Raw genomic sequence first — 23,221 nt, 5'->3', positions numbered from 1 at the left:
AGCTTCAGAAGGCACATCTTATTTTCTAAGCACTTTACATGTTTGTTTACAAAAAGATACAATACACACACTTCTGTTAATGAAAAAAAAAACCCAAACAACAACAACAAAAAAAACAGTAACAACTTAATTTGTCTACACTTTTTTTCCTGGAATAAGCAGTACCAAAAATTCCAGTTGTTCTTATTACATTTGCTAAATAGCAGGTTATCGTTCAGACTTGTACGTAGCATCAAAACACACTGTCTCTTCTATTTTTCTTTCCTGAAACATTTTTATTACCAAATGAACACCACCACCACTGACTTATCTATCTGTTTTTGCAATACAGGCATGCATGTTCGCAGAAGGCAACAGACTGCATTAAAACACTACCAAAACAAGCCATTTCACTATATATGACTCTGCCCCTAGGGAAAGGAATGAGAGCAGATAAGATGTGACAGATGTGGAGTCGCGTCACTTAATACACTACTGGAAGGTGCTCAAATCATTATGGTGACAGGCACAGTATAAAAACCTGCACAGAATGGACTAAACATTTATCCAGTTTTCTGCATATATGATTCTTGTAATCAAAGAAGACACTGAACTCTGTAAAAGTACTGTTTGAGAGAAGGTAGCCTGCAAACGTCAATATGCCATACAATTACCAAAAAAGAGAAAAAGAAGGGAGCACAGCATGTATGTTTTTGTCAGCAAAGGCCCTACATCATAGATATAAGGTTGAATTCGAGGTCTGTCCTCTAAAAATTGCCAATACTGAAATATTTCAGAAGAGGTTTGATTAAACTTGAAATTTACCCCAAACAAGAAGTTTAAATAAACATAGCAACTGTAGATCTCCAAACTGATTTCATTTTTCTGAGACTTTTAAAAGCTATTTTGCTGAAATCTCTTCTCTGCTTTGGATTGAAAGACCCAAACAATAAGGACAAAATTGGAAATCATATGATTACTGGACTGAAGTAATAGGACTAGTCACTTGTTTGAAGAGAAGTATAAACCTAAGAGTTTAAAAGATTAGGACATTCAGGCAACTGCCCAAGGAAAGTATGAAAAACGCGGGAGGAAATTGTTTCCTCACTTCTTTCAGGCTTGATAATCCTGAACATTACAGATATTAATGTAGGTCAAGAATATTTCCAAACAGTAGCACGAGTTTTAACTGCCAGTGTCCCCTCAGCAGGGACCAACACCACTGCTGTTTCAGAGAGGTTGTTAGGGCCAAATCCTGCAACTTAATCTGCACGGGGAGATCCCTGCACCTCTGGGAATCCACAGTAAGTCAAAGAGGGAAAACTAACTCACAGGACCAGATTCTTCATTTGAAGCTGGACCACTGTAACTCATTATGACACTAATCATAAATGTCTCACCAACACTCTCTGCTCCCCATCTGTTTGTTTTATCTTATTATAGTTTTACATGCCAATCCACAGGACTAGCTACAGCAGCCAAACTAAGCACCTGCACACGCCTGTGTTTCTGCAAGACCAGGTCCTCAGACAAGGGCAACGTTTTTCTTACGCTTGTGCACGTGTCTGGTTTCCTCCCTGAATGGGACTACACAATAACATGAAAAAATTGTTACATCAGTTTCTTCATTTGTACAAATACAAATCTCAATGTGTCCCACTAATCTAGCCATTTAAGCCAAAGGATCAACTCCATCCACCTTCTGAAGCACAGCAACTAGGATTTTTAAAGGAAATGACCTGCATATCAAAAATGACCTGCAGAAGTATAAAACTGAGCTTCAAAATTATTTTAAGAGAGCATTTGCCTCTTTATAATACTGTCACAAAACAACGAGAAAAATTCATAAAATAATACCCATCACAGACCACAAAGTCAAATCCAGCGGCACCAACCGACCCTCAACTGAGAAATGCTGAAGGGGAGAGCGTTCTGGTACAGCATCACTCCAGGCCCCCCTCACTCCTCCACTCTCCTCCACGCTTCTAAGTCGGTCACTGTCGGGCACAAGGCAGTGGAGCTAGATGGACCTCTCTTCTGACCCAGTATGGCTATTTGCACATTCTTACAGGTATCCCCACAGAAACAAGCCCCAAGTATTTTAATGTCAACTGCACCAGAACTAATCCTAGAATCCTACTTTCAATTAAGTTAAGAGACACACAATGAGGTATAAGGGTTTTGTGAGGGTTGGTTTGCAACTTCTCTCTTCTCATGAAGAAGTGGGGTTAAAAACCAAACCCAAGTACAATTACACGTCTATTACATATTTCAATACCCTGATTAACAAATTTGTCAAACAGGCAGAGGAGGCAATGTGGGAAATATACTTGCTCACAAAGCAAAAACGGGACAGACGTAATGTTAAACCTATTGTAATATTAAAACTATTTATCTTGCTATTTTCCAGAACGATCAGCACTAACTATGCTTATTTTCACTATTTATAACAGAAAAGAAGAATGGTAATGAAAAAAAATTAACAAAACTAAATAAACCATTTGAGAATTTGAAGCAAAAGAAACACTTCTGGAAGGCGATTCCTCCTTCCTCACCAGACAGACCTGATTCTGAGAGGTGCTGTTGGCCTCTGGATTCGTACTGAAATTCATGACAACTGGGACTTAGGGGATGCATTTAAGATATTACAGAGATACTGGCATCCTTTCAAAAGTAGTATGCTAGATCATAATTTTCTTTCCCAAATTAGAGGTTAAATCTGCCAGCAGAAACTCAACAGGAGCTGGGATACGCAGGCTCTCAAAACAGTGGTGTCTTGCCTAAGACCTGGTTGGCAGCATCTTTCCTCTCGAGAGGCTGCAGCCCATGGGACTTTTCGCTTTAAAAACGCAGGAGAAGCCATGAGCTGGGAGTTACCTACTCACAAATGCTCGAGGAATGGATCCCATCCCCCCATTAATGCCTTGCTATAGGGCATTCAAAACACACCTGTGGGGTTCATTTGGCACCAGTGTCACAGGTTGCAGGCCCACATGTTACAAGGAAAGATATTAAAAACCAGTTTCCCTGTGCTTGCAAGTCGATTTACCCTTACCAGAATCAGTGTTCATTTAGGTCAACTGCTGAGGATTCACAAACTAAAATACTCACACGTAGCCCGAATGCCTTGAAAACTCAAGTCATGGTACGAGTTAACATTATCATTTAAAACTTTCAAAAGTATTGCAAACAATTACCACACCCTCAAGTCAAAGATAAAATATTTTGTAGAGCTTAAATACATACATTACTGGCAAGAAACATTTCTCACTGCTGGCAAAATTTCCCTGCAATTTTTGGCAATAGAATACTTTGAGTTTAGAAGTCAGCTGTAGAGTAAAATTGTTTTATTAATTAAAAATCATTCCTGATCTTACCTTTTAGCAGAGGCAGGGGAGTTAACTCGATAGGCTTGCCCTGAGACCTAAACTGGGAGGAACTTTGTGACCTCTTCTGTCTGGCTTTTCTGACGGACTTCCGAGAAAATCCGTCTACTTTATCCACTGATGGAGGAGTAGTTGGTGCTGAGGACATATCCCTACTGAAGGAAAACAAATGTTACGAACGTATTCTAAATGGATGAAATGAGTAAAGACCAACCTAAATTCTCCAAAAATCTTTCTCTTTCTGCATCACTCTCCTGCTGACAACTCACTCAGACAGACTGTTAAGAGAGCTAACCCACAAACATATGTACAAATTGTATGGAATAAACTTAATGGAACAGTGTAATAATTCTGCTCGCTCACTTTTTTTATCTGTGTCTTCCATTTGACAAAAATCCTGCAACAGGAGAAATTCAGACCTAAGGCTGACATCATCACGTCAACAGAACTTCACACACCTGTAGACTTGACATAGGATTGTAGCCTTAAACTTTGTGTTCTTTCAGACAGACTAATTTCAACTCGTTCTGAAGGCACAATGCATGCTAAAGAATGGGTACACAAAAAGGTATAAATGTTTGTTTTAGCATTAAAGTCACCAATATGAATAGGACAAAAAATAGAAGAAAATTACAGTGTATTTGCCACACCTACATACAAGGTTTATAGAGATGTAAGAAAGTACAGCAAAAAAGTATTGCTATGCTTCATAATTTCACTAACACTGACGAATTTTATGTACTACTTCTTTATTCTCCATTTGAGAAAGGCTCAGTTATTTTCTTGTGAGTCTCTTCACATACAGTTACTCCACATTCCAGCATTTCTGTAGGAATAGCAGTGTGGTAGCCGTAGCTGTTCTAAGGGCACAGGCCAGACAAGGTTTGCAGGGAGAGGCAGAGAGCCAAAAAAGGCTTCTGCAAGCAAAAGTAAGTTTGTTTCCCAAGTCTATCAGCCGGTCTAAGAAATAAGCATTGCTTCTTCCTATAAAGCTTGCCTTGGTAGTACTCCTGTAGCTGACTGCACACTACTAACAAATCTCTCAAGGAAACGTTTAAACAGTGAATTAATCCATCCAGCGATTGCGTTTACCAGTCTGGTCCTGTCTGTTAAAAAGGCCCATCACACCTTGGTGAAAGACCAGAGCGATACTTAAGGGAAACGAGGCCGGAGGAATCCAGGCCTACGTGTTTCGAGCAGCTCTGTGTACAGTTAACTTCACCAGCATGTGCACCTCTACCGAAATCGGCAGAACCATCCGCGTTAATAACGCAGTCATTAACGGGAGCAGCTCCGTCGATTTCAGCAGGGCTGCACACTCCTGCAAAGTTAAGCATCGGCATAAGCATTTGCAGGATCAGGGTCTTAGAACATGTCCTTGGAAAGCATTACTCATCCTCAGTGTCTGTTGACTTCAATTACCGAAGTGACTCGTGCGCTAAAAGAAGTTGATTCCACAACACAGAGAACGCTTTCGAGTACTTATTTTATTAAAACATTCGGTAACTCACACACTTCAGAAATTATTAAATCCATTGAAACGGACATTATTTGGGTTTGTCTTTTGTAAGAAAAGCTTTAGCAAGTGTGATTTATTGCAAGAGTGTAAACAAGCTCTGCAAGGTAAGAACTATTTAATGCAAAATGACATATGTGCACTAAATCTATCAAAAATGGAAGTGTAAACTCCATAGCTTCTTCGAGGAAGCATGTGCAGCACCCAGAAGCTGAACTGTGCAGCTGGCATTCCAATAACGAAAAAACCTTATTCCATCTTTTTGATTTCTCCAGAGGTATTCTTTCACTCCCAACTTACGCTTTCTAAACATAATATACTATCAGCAACATGAACCTGTACCTTAAACTGGTCTTGTTTACCATCTGGGGGGAAAAAAATGCCACCATCACCAGGGCATTCAGGCCCCAGCCAAGATTAATAAATAAAAAAAGTCAGATAAACTGAAATAGAACGGCCTGCACTTTAGCAACCCACTTCTAAGATTTCAACAGTCTGCCAAAAAACATACAAACACAAAGTTACCTGTTACATAAACCAAATTATGGGAATACCAGCAAAAATATATTCTTGAAACCTGAATTGGTTGGCCCTATTTCATCTCATCAAAAAGATTCACCTCTTCATCACGTGTATCATTAAAGTGTAACCACTGCTGCAGAAACGTTTGCACACTCTCTCAAAATTAAATTACAAAAAAATAATAATAATGGATAGGCACTAAAGTAGATCACTTAAACTGCAGGATCATTGTGTCAGCAAGAAGCTTTACTGACACTTCTCTGCTGTAAATTTAGTAACAGTTTCCCTAACCTGCTTTATAAATTATTAAAATCTAATTCTAATTCAACAAGACTACATCCAGCCTAACAACCTTACAGTAAACACTGATCTTTTTTTCATCTCTCCAAATGAACGTTCGCTCCCCTGAATACACTATCACAGTGAAACACACAGTCTCAGCGAACAGTGGCGGGGGGGGGGGGGGAGCCCGAGATTATTTATTGTGTGCGAGTGGGAAAGCTGCAAACCCAGCCACCGCTGCTCGCTTCTTTCAGCGGGGGATCTCATTTTATTCCCGAAGTATTTGGGTAAATACGAAGCCACGCACATCAGATCTGCTGGTCCCCGGCGGGGAGGGGGGTGTAATGCACGGCGAGGCGAGTGGACGTGAAAATACCGACGGCTATCATCGCCGGGGAAGGGAGCCAGCGGCTCGCTCCGCGCCCAGGGAAGCAGAGGTGTAATTAGCTGCCTCCCGCCTGCTGCTATCGGCTGTCATTTCCAGAAGGGAGCCGCGGAGCACCGCAGCTGGAACATGTCCTCCCCGCAGCCCCTCGCGCCTCCTCACCGCCGCCCGGCTCCCCCCGCCTCGGCCCGCCCGCGCCTCCTCCCCGCACCGCCGCCGCCTCGCCGCTCCCCCGCGGGCCGGAGGGATGGAGTTACCTTGACCCTCCTGGTAGAGAAGCCGGAGACGAGAGGGAGGCGGCAGCGGCGTAAGCCGGGCTTGGCGGAGCGCGGCCGATGCCTGGCGGCGGCGGCCCGAGTATGATACGCGCCGGGCTCGGTCCCTGCCGCGGCGGCGGCGGCGGCGCAGGAGCCTGTAGGCCTCGGCGGCGTTGGCGGCCTCCCCAGCGCAGGGCGGCGTTGGCGGCGGGTTCAGGAGCGGGCGGCTGCTCGGGCTCCGCTCAGTCCCATGCACTCGGCGCGGCCCGCTGCCTGCGATGGCTGCTGCCTCACTCACATTCCCGGCGGAGCCCTGCGGAGGGGCCCTGAGGAGGCGGCGGGGGGGGGGGGGGGGAAGCGCGGGGGGAGCCGAGTGCGGGCCGAGCCGAGGGGGAGCGGCGGGCGCGGTGCGGGCGGCCGGGAGGGGGGGCAGGCCGGGCGGGCGGGCGGGCGGTGCTGCGAGAGGAGGGAAGGCCTCTTCCGCCGGCGGCTGCCTCAGGTGAGCGGGGGGGTTCCCGGTGGGCGTCGGGGTCGCGCTCCGGCTCGCTCCTATTGTCACTCTCAGCGGGCTCCGGCCATGGCACTCACTCACACACACTCACTCACTCACTCACAACCGAGCGTGCTGCCACCGCCCCCCGGCCCGCGGCCCGCCCACTGGAGCCTGCCGCCGGGACGCGCCGCCTCATTGGCGCCCGCCGCCGCCGCCGGGACAGCCGGGAAAGGGGAGCGCTGCCGGAGGAGGAGGAGGAGGAGGCAGAGGCGGTGCCGGGGCGCGCAGCGGCGGCGGCAGCGGGCGGCTCGTCGGAACTATCGCTCTTCGCCGCTATCGCTCTTCGCGTCCGTGCGCGGGCCGGGGAGGAGGCAGGCGAGCGCCGGCCGCCGCCAGAGCGAGGCCTGTCGGCTGAGGTAAAAAAGCCGGGAATGCTGAGGTGGAACGCTGCTAACGCTGAGGTAAAGCCCCCGCCCCGCCGCGCCGGGCCCTCCTGGGGGACCCGGAGCCCCCTTCCCGGGGAGAGCCGCGGGCTGGAGAGGCCTCGCTCCGGCCCGCCGTGAGGCCCTGCGGCCGGCCCGGCTGTGCGAGAGGCCGCCGCAGGGACGGAGCCGCTTCGGGGCCGGCTCTCGTTTCCTGGTTTTGTTCCGCGGTGAGAGCCGGGAAGCAGTGGCTTGCTTCTCGGCGGCGGGGTTGTGCAGCCCTGCACCCCTTGCCCTCGGGTTTCTTCAGCCAGTGTATGATTGCTGTCTGAATCGTTTTGTCTTTTTTTTTTTTTTTAAAAAAAAGTGTGTTTATATGTATAGTGGCTAGCACAGGGAGTGCTTGTAAATAGTATTGTTAAATATCGTAAACTTTGTTTAAATTTATTTAGCTGATGAATTGCTCTTTGGTGGTTGATTGTTTTTTTTCCCCCAAAATACGACTAATTGTGTTAACAGGACTATTATGTTTGAAAATACTATCCACTGTTTCTACTGTATTTCTGGCAAAAAGAAAAAAAACCAAACACGCTTATATGAGCAGCAGTCCTCCTGTATTGATATGACCAAAACCCTCGGGGTACAGTCATTTTTTCAGGAAATGAGCCCAAGGGCAGGTTGAGAGCTGGTTGCTTTGATGGGTCAGTCACATCCCCCTGTTGGTGCAGAGAGTGAGTGCCCGCGCCCCTGAACATTAATCATCCTACAGAGACCTGCTTTTATCCCGCTCCGCTTCCTGACTCAGCTTACCCTCCAGGTGTGCAAGTGCCAACGTTGGCATAACAGAGGAGGTGGGACTGTGGCAGGCTCGTTTTAGAGTGATTCAAGGTGTTTCAAAATTGCTAATTTTCAGCCAAGTTCGTTCCCTGGTCCAGCTCACTTTGAGGAATCTGGAACACTTGTTAAAGCAAAAGCTCGCTGCTACCAAAGTATAACTGTAATGGACGCGAACGGTTTTAAAAGCCTCTCCTCTTGCCGTATGCCTCTTGCATGTCTTAAGAAATATGTCTCTCCAAATTTATTTTTTTACCTATAGCATATCCACTGCGTTTCAGTCCTTCTGAGGGCTGGAGCACCTCTGCTATGGAGACAGGCTGAGAGAGTTGGGGCTGTTCAGCCTGGAGAAGAGAAGGCTCTGGGGTGATCTTAGAGCAGCTTTCCAGTACCTAAAGGGGGCCTACAGGAAAGCTGGAGAGGGACTTTTGACAAAGGCATGTAGTGATAGGACAAGGGGTGATGGCTTTAAACTGAAAGAGGGCAGATTTCGATGAGATATAAGGAAGACATTTTTCACTGTGAGGGTGGTGAGGCAGTGGAACAGGTTGCCCAGAGAAGTTGCAGATGCCCCATCCCTGGAAGTGTTCAAGGCCAGGTTGGATGAGGCTTTGAGCAACCTGGTATAGTGGAGGATTTCCCTGCCCATGCAGAGGGGTCGGAACTGGATGATCTTTGAGGTCCCTTCCAACCCTAACCATTCTATGATTCCTTGTGTGTCATAGTTTTAAACCTCTCAAGATGCTTAGTTCTTCTCCTTGTGTTGTCTCAAAATCATTCACATCTTTTTTTGAACTGCAGCACCCAAGACTGGACACAGTAATGCAATTAAGGCCTCGACATGCCAGCATCTGCTGCCATGCCTTTCACAGACTACAGTCCTGTTTACATGTGCCAATACAAATACTTTTGAGTCAGTATGATCTATTCACAATTTTGCTGACCAGTTTTACCCAAGCATCTATTTCTGCTGACCTGTCAAGCCAGTTATTTCTCCCTCAAGTAGACAGTAGTGCTACTTGAGACGTGATTTACTGCAACAGCCCTAGTGCTGTCCCTTCATTTTTATCGCTGGGCAGATGGACAATTAAGTCGTCAGGATGTTTTCTAAAATAAAATTCCATGTGATTTTAAGTCAGAAAACTATAGAATTTGTTATCCTTTGTAAATCAATTGCATTTCTCAGAAGAATTGTATTTAAAAGCCAAAATTTAACTAAGATTGAACTGTGCCACGATTACAGAATAACTCTAAATTTAGAAGAGAGATTTGTATGTATTTGTAAATATTTAAAACTTTAAATTCACTTAAATCAATTTAAACCAAACCAGCCAAAATAATCGAAATGCAAGCAAGGCTTGACAACAAAGAATGTAGGTCAGGGGTTTTCATACCAATATAAGGTAAAATTTGGGAAAACCAGTGTGACTTCCTGTTGCCCCCATCAACGAGGGACAGAACCTGCAGATGCACATATTTTACTTTGTTATATGTACTGATTCTGTTAGTCGTGTTTGCCAGTGACATACTTTAATATTCAGATTTATTCCCTGTCCTCTGTGCTGTTTTTGGTCTGGACTGAACAGTGCAATGAGCAGCTTATAGAGTTATTGATAGCATACTCTGCAAAAGGGAAGTTTTAGCACAGTCTAATGGCCAGACTGGCTTTTTAGGTGAAGTTGAGCATGTTATTTTACGTGGTTTTCCCGGTATGAAATGAAATCCATCTTTGTAAAACACCAAAAATCTAAAACTGAAGCATGTGATGTGGGTGTTTATTAAAACCACTGCCATAGAAGGGATAAAAATCAAGACTGCTGTCCAAGTCCACTCTCCTGTGCACACAGAGATTTTTTTTTTTACTTTTTATTCTGTCTTTGTATAATACCTATAGGATTAGTTCTTCAGTATAGCCAACAAGCTGGTAAATAATGCATTCAGCTGGTTTATTTCTTATGTGAAAGATGCATCATGTGGTTATGTTTTGTCCATTTTGATTGTGTAAAGCATTTTTATGATGTGTTTTATACCAGATGATGTTTGTATGGTAACAATTCAAGAAAAAAAACAGGCTTTATCGATGAATAAACCTTTTCTTTATCACTTGTCCAGTAAACTTTACAGAGTTGGCTTCTCTTTTGTTTCCAGGTTGCTTTCTTTTTTCTACTTCAATCTATAAAGTCTCCATCTGTGAGGAGGTTTAAGACCACAACATAAGATGTGACTGTAAAACTGCTAATATTTCAAAGGGGCACTGTCACTTGTCCTTCTCCTATTCTTTGTTTAGTCTGTATTTTGTAAAAATGGATACTTTAAAAATGATCACGTGAATCCCAAGCAGAGATGGAGAAGAAATAAGCACCACAGGTGTTTTACATGTGTATCTGTATATATTTATATATGTGTTTATATAAATATCTATAATATCAATTTGCAAGAATAAAAATTAACTGTGGTCAGATAAATTTCACATGGCCAACACCTCACATACAAGTGTGCAGGCATAGGTAAAAAGATATGCACACGTTCAATACCCGCAGCCCTTCCTGAAGACCTACAAGCATTGATAAGTTTTTTGATCAGTGTTTCTCCACTGTTATCAAAGTCACAAGACAAGCCTGTCCTTTTTAAAAGTTACACTGCCTTACTGTCCTATAAAAGGGATTTTTAAAAATAGCTTAGAAAGGACTTTTCAGGGCCAGCTCGTCACCAGTTTGGCGCTGTCCTTTTTAGCACCTGAACAGAGGACCAGTCAAGAGTCCTCCAAACCAGAGGTTTTGTACCAGGGACTCAGATTTGTGCCCCTTGACGTTTTTTTTGTGTGACTGAAGTTCCACTGTAGACCATCTGTTATGGCCACCCAGGCAGGAATATGGAGCTTGCATCCACATTGGCATTCTGCTCTTTACAAAGCAGCTCATCAAACAGGATTGCTGTGTAGATACACTGTGGAAGTCCTGCTCCTTTGAGTGCTGAACATAAATGGATCTGGCTGGAGCTTGTCAGTGTTTCACGTAGCACATCTGACCTCTATTTGCCTGCTGTAAGGGTCACGTAATGCTCCATAAAGGATCTCCTATATGTCAAAAGGAGCATTATCAGGGGTACCATAGGATTAGTTCAAATATTCCCTGTTCCAATACCAGCAAGCAAGAAAAGACTTGATCTCCCCAGAGAACTAATTATTCAGACCAGCAGGAAAAAGACCAGAAAGAGAAAGTGTTATGGAGGAAGCAGCAGTGCTGTTTGAAGAGGCAAATCAGCATGTGAACTGGGCCTGTCTGGTACGAATTTTAACAAAAATGAACGCAGCGGAATACCGCATCGAAGTGACTGTCCTGCTCCATCCGTTTGATTGAAACAGAACTGTCAGATTTTTTGTTTACTTTTTGAATTGAATTCGTAAGTAACAGAAAACCATTTTTTATTTGGTCTGTTTACCCTGCAGTTGAATTCTGATTCGTATGTTTTATGTTTTGAGGAGGAATGGTACATCCAACTTTTGGGCAATATTTACAATCGCAGTACCAAGTTTCTGTAAGAATAAGCAAGTGTTTATTACGTGGACTTTTTGCCTACTGCTCCTCCTCGTATCAGCTATGCAATAATGCTGTCAGTGCCCTCAGGAACTGAGTTCCTGACGCATGTGTGGGGTAAGGATTTTCGGGTCATAGACACAGCTACCCGAATGGGAACTAATTCTTCCTCTCTGTTTATAGACACTGTGTTGTTTGAAGTCTGTTTCTGTAGTCAACATGGCAAGATAAGTAGGAGCTTCCTCGCCCCTGCAGCTGGCTAGCTGCCTCCTCCTAGCACAATGCTGCTCTCACTTCTTCCCCAATTCACTTTTTTGTTCTTATTTTGTTCGTCTCCTCCAGCGTCTTAACTTGCCTCCAGGACCTGGGCGTTCCTTTAAGCCTAGTTTTCTGAATTTTTGGTTAACTTTCCTTCGCTGCCTGTTTACCTGTTCCTTCTTCGGGCTTTGCAGCCAACCTTCTCTCTCCAGCTGTCACTGCCCAACTGCCCCTGAAGGTTCCAGCACTCCCTCCCTTCTCTCCCAGGGCAGCCGCCCACGGGGCTGCCTCTGGTGCCTGAAACTGCGCCTGGAAACGGAGCAACTGTTCCTGTGTTATGTCATCCCCTGTGCCACTGGGGTGTGTTTGAATCCCAAGTGAAACGAGGTCTGCTTCCATTTCTTCATTTTGTTATTAAGTCTCCTCGTTAAATTTATCTCTGCGTTTAGTATGTTATAAGCCAATATATACGCTGTTACAATCTCCCAGTATAAAGCCATCCTCTTCAGGTGAGCACCCCCTGCTGTGGCCATGCTTCCTACATCATCACCACACCCCAAACCAAACAAGTAAAATGGGTAAGATACCAGTGAGTGGTTAAGGTGTCCAACAGTGCTGTAAGTGTATGAACTGCTGCTCTCATAGTGCTTCCCACACCTCCAGGGAGGTCCCTACCAGCTCTCTCCCAAGCTTGGTGCATTTCTCGTGGTTATAGCAGCAGGTGATGAAACGCTTGAGATTTTCCCCAAGTACAGAGACCCTGAGGACGGAGAAGGCTGAGATAGAGAGATCTTGTTCTATTTGTTGTAAAAGAGAACAAGCAAGTATTTATGTTTATTTTTTTCAACTTGCTTTATCTTCTTTATCTCATGGTAGAACCTTAACTTGTTAGATACTGTTAAATTTAAAGTTTTCAAATTCTGGCAAATGGAAGTGTTCTGTAGTCTGTAGCTCAGCTCAGCGTTGTAGGGAACGCTTAACATCAGAGGCAGTCTACAGCACTTAAATAAGTTTAAAATGTAAGTCTTAATGGGTTCCAAAGCTTGTGGGACGAAGCTGGGCAGAGGATGGGCTGTGCAAGTGCCGAGGGCACTTCCACAGAGCTTTTGAGAGACATTGGGAGCAGAGCTACTTGGAAAGAAGTGGCTGAGTGTTCGTCACAGGTCTGAACACAAATCCTCCTGGGAGTCTGCTGCATGAGCAGGAGTACGCTCACACTGAGCAAAACAAAGGAATCTCCTCTGCATCCACCGTAGGCGGAGGTTAGCCATAAGCAGCACGGGTGCAAGCCAGTCAGCGCTGCCGTCTGTTCCTTGGCCGGCAGATGCAGCAGCAGAGACAGTACTGGAGAGAAGCACTGGAAAGGAATCTGTATGATTGCTGCTGAAATAGGAAGGACAGGAAAAGAAAGGCTTTAAGAACATTTTCTAAAATCTTCCCAGATCCACTGTCAGGGTTAAACAAGTAGGGTAATTTCACCACTGAGAGAATTATGTGAATAAGGAAGCTTATCATTCTTTCATGACCCTGTACAGTAATTACAGGTACCCTATAAATGACTAGTAAGAAAGGACTTCACATGAGACAGGAACTGGAGTTGAAATCCGAAAGCTATGAATCCCAGAAAAAGGCAGAAGAAATTGGTTACATTTAGACAGAAAACAGCAAAGAACCACCTAAACAATCTCCTGACTAAGCGGACCACACAGAAATAGATAACTGGAACAAGAACAAAAATGGTGTTGTTCTGTGCAAGTGCTGGAAGTTTAAAAAATTAGTTGAAGAGATGAGAATGTCTCACTTTAAAGGAGCACATTTGTGGAACTGATTTTTAGGGAACGCAGAGAAGGAATGGCATGAAAGCCTCTCCTGTACTTGATGACAAAAGAGACGAGAATGCTAAGGTTAGGAAAGGAATAGTGAATAAAACAGGAAACATCATTACACCATTGCACAAACCCATCAGGCATCCTTCCTTATCTTTACAACTCTCTGATTTGGTATAGACTATATTTAGAAAAGATAATATAGAGAAAGCCAAGAAATAAGATGGCTGGGTACTATTCCCGCACTGGGGACTTTGAGCTTGTGAGAAAAAACTTCAGGCTGAATGGGACAGAGGTCTGTCAAGGTCTTCGATGGAATGGAGATGGGTGAATGAGTGACTTATTTTTCAAAACTGTTGTGTAGTATTTGTTCTTGTGTTATCTGGCAAGATGGACTAGTACGGGTTTCATGTCCTGTTTTAGAGACAAAAGGTATGAGCAGGTTCAAATAAAGCAAAATTTTAAAAAACAGATGCCCAAGGACACTCAGGAGATTAAATCGTCCTTGCACGATAACAGGGTGCCATAATTGCAACACACATTACATATGCAACACATTAATGACTTCAGAAGCCCGTTTGCTACTACATGAAAATGCACCACTATCAACTTTAAAAAATCAGCTCTGTAGAGAAGTCTAGACACCAGATTTAGGGTAAGGTAACTCAGTAAATAGAAAGGAATTTGAACCAATATAAAATCTGTGATGTGTTGTGATAAAACTTGGCATGTTATCATTACTGAGTGGCTTCTTTGACGTGCTGTCCAGTCCTCACACTTAGAGAATTTTCAACATTATCCTTTGTCAGGTGGGTCCCGAGAGAATTTACAGCGAGAATTGATAGCCAAGACTTGAATGAGAGAAAATCAAAAATAGAGTTGAGATTTTCCTTTTTAAGAGGATGCAAGGAGGAGGAGTTAAAACCATGATTTGCTAAGGCACCAAGTGGCACCAACAGACACCTCTGGAAAATTCATCTTCAGCTATATTTAGTAAATTCAAAGAAATTGTGGCTCCCACTTGAGCCGTTTCAGCTCAAATACAGATAAAAAAGAATCAGACCACCCAGACTGTTCACTCGTCTTGAATACATAAATATTTAATGGAATTGTGCACATATGAGTCATCTCGTATGTGTCTTTCTAGGTGAGCTCCTACCTCTGAGCAGATTCATCTCCAACTGCAATTCTGTAGGTGTGCACCTGTGCTGCATGCGCCGATGTGCATCAGAAATACACCAGACAATGAAACTCTGATATTGAGACCTTTCAGTGCACAAATGGCTCATGAGAGCCTTTCAGACAAGCTCTTCCCTGCAAGTTGTAGAATAATTCTGGTGTCTTGCAGTTGCCGAGTTTTAATGATGGGCTGTTGGGACAATTTTTTTAGTCCTGTAATCTTTGCAGAGCTTAGTTATTGGAATTTGGTTGCCATCTTGTAGCTTGAGTGTGAGCTACTCCTGGGCAACGCTGTTCAATGCCCGCCTCAGTGCAATTTTAAAATGTGATTTTTTTTCTTTTCGCTGATGTATACCTAGGTGAAATTCATATTACGATCCCAGGTTCCTTTCTTCAAAACTCACTGCAGCTTGACTTAGAGCCTTAAAATATTACTTAAACCACATCCTGGAAAGTATGAAAATAAGTTTTCTCCATCTTCTACATAAAACATCCTTTCCAAGTTACTGAACTTTGGAAGAAAGTACACCATTTTTGATCCAGAATTTCATTCCTTGACATTCAAACTGTTATGATGCCATCAAATGTAGTTCCACACCCACTGAAACCCACCTCAGGCCTTTCCCCGTGTGATCCGACCATTTTTCTTTGGGATGTTGCAGAAGTTACACACTATCATTTTAATACGCAACAGTGAATATGCTTTGGAGTTTCTTTTCCTAAGTCCTGGTATCATTGCACTTGGCAAACTGTTTTGATATATATATGTGTAAGCAATTTAACTTGCCTCCTGTTCCCCACTACGACTCACTGCTTTGCTTTTAACAAATTGACAGAATTCTAACAAAGACACATGCCAAAGCTTTCATATGGTACCATTGCCTATCATCTCATTCCAAGTGTTTCTTCGAGAAAATTACCATCTAGTGCTGGTCCTGCTGGTGGTCATCTACAGGATCTTTCAACCTGAATGCGATGTATACAGAATTCTTTAGTTTAGTTGCAAAAATATTTGCCATCTGAAATGCTACCTGCTTATTGAAGCCATTAGACAGAAATATAAGTAAGGTAGTCTGCTTTCAACTGAGATTTATGAAAATACTCGTTATCTCCCGGGGAAAAAAGATGGTAAAAGACATTTGAAGAAAAAAGTAGGGCATCTATTGCTGTTACATGTTTAATTTTATTTGATTTACTATACCGAACTTTTTCCTTTGTTGGCAAAAACAACCTTAGCTGTTGCTAATGCTATTTGCCAGCATCTCCATCTGCATCTTTGGTTACTTCTTGGATTTGTTCTCGTGGCATTTGCAGAATTCTGTTTGCATCCTCCGAACTCTCGCGGGAATTTTTCCCCTCCGGTGGGTAACGTTCACGGTAGCACGAGGTTACTCGCATTGTGTATGACATTTTCCTGCAGTTGAAGACACCTGAGCCCAGTTCCCTCTCCAGTGTCTTACGTGGTCTCGGTGAGCACTGTCCATGATATGGGAATGCCTCTGTCTCGTTTTTAGATGTCTCGGATCACGCTGTACACATCCATCTTTCAGTTTTGTCAGTAATGCCAAATCCCCTTTTGGAGAGTCTTTCTAAACTAATTTCGGCTCGTGATTTTGCCATGTAGATTTATTTTGAAACTGGACCCTTCCTCATCTCACTTTTTTGTAGATTATTTCTTTTGGGAGTGGTTTCCACAAAGCACCTCGGAAAGCAGTCAGTTTAATCTCAAAAGTTAGTGCCGTATTTGTTCTGAATTTCTGTCTGGCCTGTTTTCTGCTGACCTTTACTTAAACGATTACTTATATGCATATATGCATGTATATTTGTAGCGCTTTCTATCGTGCTCAAGTCCGATTTTACTACATAAAACAAGCTTTTCTCTTGAGCTTAATGTCCCAGTTGTTTGATTAGTATTGTAAGAAGTCTGCTCATACAAGGCACATCCACTGCACATCTGAATAGAAGGAAACATCCTGTGTTTCTCAGCCTTCTATAAACCCCGACAGATGGCTGCTACTTTTACAAACTGTGCTGAGTAAGATGGCTCACATTTCCCATGCAACAGACTTATTTCTGGAATCCAAACTCAGTATACTTCTAACAGGTGGGAACATTGATCTAGCCACAGAGCAGTTCAGTCCAAATCAGTCCTCTGAGGTGACTCTTCATAGCTCAGACCCTCTTGCTTCTTGGAATGGATGTACAGTGGGGCATACCTTATATTGCTGATCCATGCAAAGTTGCAGGAGGACTGATAACAGCTTCCATGTGCAGGTCCTTGATCAGCAAGCATAAAGGTCCTTGTCCCAGTTTTAGCTGGGACAGAGTTTTTTTAACAGCCAGAAGAGCTCCCTGTTTTGGTTTCACTCAGAGGCTCACTCTGAGAAGAATGTTGATAGCAAGCTGATGTTTGTGGTTGGAAGTGAAACTCCAAGGACTTTTCAGTGTGCGGAGTACAGAAACACGGCAGGATAAGGGGGGAGCATAGCTGGGACAAGGGGGACACGATTCCCCTTGTCATTTGTGTGGAACTTAAGACTGAGGGCCAAACTGGCCAATTAGTATTCCATATCATGCAGCGTCATGCCCAGTATAAAAGTGAGGGTCAGTCGGGAAGAGGGGCTTTTGCGCTTTTGCTCTTTTTGCACTTTTGCTCTTTTGCGCTTGCTGCGCTGTTGCTCTGCTGTTTTTTTCTTTCTCTCTCTCTCTCTTTCTCTCCCTCTCTGCCCCTCTCTATTTCGGGGCCTCGCGTTCGTCCGGGATTTGCAGTTTTCGGGACGAGACGGGCTTCACATACGAGGGGTGGTGAGCACCTACATTGTATTAAATCATCTGTATTAAATCACTCTTATCTCAACCCACGGGTTTCACGTTTATCCTTTAATTCTCTCCCTCATTCCTGGGGGTGGGGGAGGGGGAGTGACCGGCTGTGTGTGGGGCGGTTCAACATAAGCACGACAGTCCTTCGTGCAGTACTTCTGTTTGTCAGAACGTTTGTGTGTTTATTTTTTTCCCCAAGAATAAGTATTTTTTTGAGATAGAATGACTGGATTTCACCTTCATGCTCAGAACCGGTCCCTCCTCAGGATACTGTCAGAATCTGCAGGAGATGGTGTACATTTTCCCTCCCTCAGCTAACATTCAGGAGATGTGTGCCACAGGCATGTGGCCTGCAGCAGCAGTGCACTGATGTTGTCTGTCCTCAGCCCCATCTCTGGAATCATGGACACTTCAGTGCTGGGGTGAATTAACAGCAGTGCCAGCGTGAGACTTGACCCTGCGCATGTGTGTTTTCAGGGACCCATTCCCATCTCATTTTTTTCCTAAAAAGAAGCAACAAGCGAGCTACCTTGGCTGCAAGTCCAGGCAAGTAGTCTCTATTAAGTCTTAAAAACAACACTGAGGATATTTTGTCCTGAGGGAAAGGCAGTTTGGGAGTGGGCTTCATGTTTTCTTGATTACAATTTTTCTCCTCTGAATAACAGGCTTGGTCTTAGCTGCCCACTTTCCATTGTGTGTTAAGAGTATTAAGCATCAAAGGAGAAAGCTTTTGAAAGTCCACCTTGTGTTTTTCTAGAACTTGTGTACTAACTTTTTTCATGGATGTTCTTCAATGGGCTACACATCTGATCTGTTGCATTCAGAATTATGCCATTTTTTTCAGGATTAATTCTGAAGAATTACGAAATTTCTGGTATTTCTCCTCCAGATATACTATTAACCAAAACAGCTGAGTGCAAGCTAGTCTAGCATTGGCTATCTTTGTGCACCTTCATCAGCCAGAACCAATCTGATTCATGAGAACCTAAAACACAATAGGTGTGTATAATGTTTTATTTTCCTCCATCATAGCAACATAGAAAGCTGCCAGGAGCTCTCTAATACATATTTTCGTTAAGGATCCAGTAGACTGGTCACTCTCCAAGACTCATCAAGTCTTTATTTTTTCTAAATCAAAGTTATTTATGTTTCCAGTTTCCTTTACAATTCATTGTTTTTCTAACAAACTATGTTTAAGCCAAATTTCATTGTATTTTAAGATATTTTGTACCATGTCCATTGCACTCTGTCACTTTATCATTAGCCATCTTGCCCTTCAATTCACTATTTGGTCATTTCAGAGCGACTCAGAAGGAAAGAACTGTGAAGTCAGAGATTTTACAGGTTTCCCACCAGCATTCTGGTCACAATGATGATTTTTTTTTTTTTTTTATATAACTCCTTATAATGGGATCATCCTCTTGGAGTAGTTTTTCTGTGGTTAAGCAGAGTACACTATTGGTCAAAATCTCTAACTAGTTTGAGTAAGAGATGAGACTGTTCAGCCTGTCTTCCCACAGCTTCTTCTGTTTCCTTGAAGAGAGACTCCCTAGGTGGTTATATCCATTTTCCCACTAATGGGACTAAGTGTCATTGACTGGTGTACACAGCCAAAGAGTTTCTTGAGATGATGGGTTTTTACAAAAGGTTGTGATCAGAAAAATCAATATTACAGAAAAAAAAAAAAAAACAACCCATCAACATTTTCCATTATATAGAGAGGAGTTTCCATTTGCTTTATCTTATCTTATATCGTGGACACAGAAGGATGGGCATTGAAATCGGGTGGACTACCTGCATTCATTGAACTCTGCCAATAATTTAATGTGTTTTGGTAATTGCAATATTCCAGTTCTTGTTTTGGTTCTTTAATCCTGAAGAAATATTTTAGGGCTGCTTGTACTGATGATGTCCTTGCAGCTGCTTTTAAATAAACGATGAACCACAAGGTTGTATCTACTTCTTGCCTCTTTTTTTTTTTGCAGTTTTTTAGCACAGCCATGCCTCTTCAGCTTTTCCTCTGAGTTTTTTGAACTCAGCAAAAGCATCTGTGAACCATTTTCCCTACTGCAGTAAGACACATGTTTACACATGTAAACTTCCCTTCTCGTCTGGAAAGCTGGACAACAGTATAAACCTGTGTAGTACAAGACCAGACTTAACTCCTCTGCCTGTATAAAAAATTATGGTTCTGGCACAAGTGTGCCTGAGTAAAAATGTCATGAATTACATCAGCAGTCACATGAGGCCTCAAAATCAGTTATTTCTCACCCAAAAAGCTGGATTCCAGTGTAAGCCAACTCATGAGAGCATATATAATTTCTGCTGATGTTTGCTGCATTAAGAAGTGATGGGCTATGTGTACAGCCTTGCAAATTTTGAGTGTGAGAGAAGCTTCATATGAAAATGCTAACTGTAATCGCAGCCTAAAGCAGGCGCTGCCAGAAGCCTTTAGTAAACACACTCAGCCCTTCGCCTTCTCGCTCCATACTCATGCATAGATCCTGCATTATATGTGTATCCTACCTCTAGCTCGTGTTTTTCCCCCATTAAGGCATTTGCATGCCTTACAGCTGGCCAAAATCCTTTCTACCCAGTCAGGGGCTCCATCGAGGCTGGAAAGGATGAAAGCAAGGTCAAGTTCATCAAGCCCTTGAAGAGGGCAGCGACCTGTGTGGCTATTAGAAAAGGTTACAGTAGGCTCAGACTGTTCAGGAGAGAAGTACAAATAACTCCTTGCGAGCATAAACAAGGCATATTCAAATGTGTTTAATTGCACGTGCCTGTCGGAAAATCTGGCTCATCGTTCTTCTTCCTGTTCCTCACTCAGAGGGTCAGTAGTGCCTGAAAACACTGATATGCCAAGCAAGCCAATTCCCCGTGGGAGCATGACTCTGCTCCACACAGACATTTTCCCTTCTGTCACTTGGCATAATTCAGTATGCGACTTGAAAATTCAAAATATAAACAAGAGAGAGGAACCAGGGCCCGTAGTGTTGCGAGCAGAATTCCCAAACCTTCCCAGTAAGGGAAAAGTACCTCTCCTCTCGAAATACCACCCATTTCTTTTGTTCTTTTCAGCTTGAACAGAGCTATTTCTTTGCAGCCCTTAACTTCAGTGGAAATGGGGGTAAAAATACCACAATAAATGTATTCAACTGTACAAGCACACCACCCAACGCCCGCACCCCACAATCCATGATTTAGCAGGCAAGTGTCTCTCATCTCTGAGTTCTCCTCTTCCTGTGAATTGCTCATTTCTTTTCTCTTTCTCACAATCATTTTCTCCCATAACTTTGTTGTTCTTTAACACCTTTTAAATATAGTTATGAAAGATATATGTATTTAAATATATCTTTGTTCCTGCTGTTCTCGTCTGTGTTACAAATGCAAGTTAAGAAACTTCAGTGTATTTATTCATCATTCTAGGAGGAAAGAACTGTCCCTTGTGCTGTCCTGTACCTGCTTCTGTTCCTCCCCGTGTCTCAGGATGCAGAAGGGTGCTGCAGGTTTGCGAGATTTTCCTGAAAATTGATAAGAAAATTATACACCTGAGCTAAACAAATGGAAAAAATACACCACGAGCACAGACGGACATCTGAGAACCAAACTTGAGGTGTTACCTTTCTTTCAGTTCCTTATCAATCCCAGTGACTGCTGACCCTCTCCCAGCATGGCAATGAACAGCAAGAGGTGATAATGTTAAGATATCTCTGGAGCAGTTGCTTAAATAATGATGTATCTTCTTCTTTCTCCAGGTGCAGCATCTGGTTCTGCTCTGGAAGGTGAAACCGGGAAGTTTCTTGCTTGGGGTCGCACTGTCATATGTGAGGAGATTCTTTACTAAGTTACAGCATCTTCCTCAGCGACTGCTTTGGTAATTGCTCCACCACCTCTTTACACAAGCTGCTCTTTTGGTACTTACCAAATCCCTCCAGCATCCATTTGGAGCCTTTACTGCTGTCGTGACATGCTGCTATCAGGGCAACTAAGTGAACAGGGAGGTGGTTGCAACAGCTACTTGCTCCTTTGGCTCCTTCCCTTGTACAGAGGAGCTCTTGCCTGTAGCTCTGTTATGGAAAGTACTCAAGAACTAAGACAAAGACACTGAACGAGTGTGACTCTTCACTCAGAGAGCTGCAGCTGCAGCATGGACCATATCCACATGGTCCTGAAACAATCCAGTGTTCCTGACAGCTCAAGGGCCACTTCAGAGCCAGGTTTAGAAAGGTCAGGCTGGCACATGTGTTCCAAGGGAGACGGTTTCATCGTTTTAAGTGTTTGAATTTGAAGTTCAAACATTTAACGTTTCAAATTAAGGAAAGCTGCGCGGTTATGGAATTGTGGAGGGCATGATGCCTTTAACAGAATTATTAAACAGAATTAACCAGAGTGACAATTTCTTGACTGAGGGCAAGAGAAGAATTCAATGAAAATTAGTACTCCTGGCTAAAGAGTGAAAAGATCTTTTCTTCTGAGTTTTTTCAGTGAAACGAGTTTGAGGGGAAAAAAAATAAACTATCAATGTTTAAACATGATGCTGTAGTAAATGAGCAGTTGCCATTTCTTTTAAAGGAAATCCAATCTTAATTTTAGAATTTCCAGTGGCATGATCTTGCATGGGTGTGGGCAAGTTGCTGGAATGGTTAATTTTGGCCTCCGCCCTTAGAATGTACCTTATTTCTAATTTGAATTGTGTCCAATTTCAGCTCCCGAGCATTCATCCTGCCATACATTCATTATTGTAATAAAAGCCTGTTGTTACCAAATTTTATTCCTATAAGCAGCCATTAACTGAAGAGCAGAGTCTGCAGCGCTCACAGGCTGTTCAAGTAGGGATAAGCAGCCTCTTCGCAACCGTCTGTCTTCTCTCCTGTGGTCTTCTCCAGTGCACAGGAGAGGTGAAGGACTACAGGGTCTTGTGGTGGAGAGGCCATGGAGCCAAACTTGTACTTTCTAGGGGATCATATTTGAACTGGAGGTCCCAAAGCAGCAGGTACCCCTTTAGATGGCCCACGCTCACATGCACTTCAAGAGACTTGTACGCTTCCTGACATTTTAATGTTATATGAACACACGCACATGTAAACCACAACACGCTGCCGAGGGGGGAGTTCACATGTTTTATCTCTACATCATGATGTCTTTAAGGAAAGTACTGCTGAGTTTAGGACTCCCACTCACTGTAGTCATCCCACCAAACCTGAATTCAGCGGTTCTCACAGGCGTGGGGCAGGATTAGATACTTAGATTCTTGGCTGTTAATGAATTTTACCACTAATTTGAATGTATTGACTGAAGTCTCTGTTCCAAAATAAATTTTAAACATCCCTGAAATCTGAGTTTTATACATTTAACGCTGGAAGTTTTTCATACGTAAGGGGATTTCAGTCGCACACACGCTGTATTATATACGGTACTGGATCTAAAGCACCACAAGTTGCAGAAATGACAATTATTTGTAGAGTTCAGTCTGTTGTGCATATTTCTGTGTTACTAAAGCAGGCTCTGTTACTATGTGCACGT

At 43.3% G+C, this 23,221-nt stretch overlaps 1 protein-coding gene and 1 long non-coding RNA gene across 5 annotated transcripts in view; one reads left to right on the top strand and one right to left on the bottom strand.

Moving 5' to 3' along the window:
- PPP2R5E (protein phosphatase 2 regulatory subunit B'epsilon) overlaps positions 1-6,412 on the bottom strand; it is an 81,972-nt gene extending 75,560 nt beyond the window's left edge. For 2 of the 4 annotated variants that reach the window (XM_086614150.1, XM_086614152.1), the window contains exons 1-2: positions 6,328-6,412; positions 3,357-3,520 (exon numbers count right to left, since the gene is read on the bottom strand). In XM_086614150.1, coding sequence (XP_086470276.1) covers positions 3,357-3,513 — 157 coding nt within the window. In that variant the 5' untranslated portion in view covers positions 3,514-3,520; positions 6,328-6,412. Of the gene's footprint in view, positions 1-3,356; positions 3,521-6,077; positions 6,187-6,327 lie in introns of those variants that run through there. The other 2 variants (XM_086614151.1, XM_086614149.1) reach the window with 2 other exon arrangements.
- Positions 6,413-7,198: 786 nt separating this feature from the next.
- On the top strand, positions 7,199-23,221 carry LOC147528639 (uncharacterized). The gene is made up of 3 exons (XR_015222198.1): positions 7,199-7,281; positions 10,225-10,296; positions 21,454-23,221. It is a non-coding gene; the product is annotated as an uncharacterized LOC147528639 (long non-coding RNA).

The sequence above is a fragment of the Tauraco erythrolophus genome, chromosome 6 (assembly GCF_009769465.1).
Source record: "Tauraco erythrolophus isolate bTauEry1 chromosome 6, bTauEry1.pri, whole genome shotgun sequence".
Classification (NCBI taxonomy): Eukaryota; Metazoa; Chordata; class Aves; order Musophagiformes; family Musophagidae; genus Tauraco; species Tauraco erythrolophus.
Note: the sequence above shows the minus strand (reverse complement) of the source record. Positions and strands in the feature narration are given on the sequence as shown.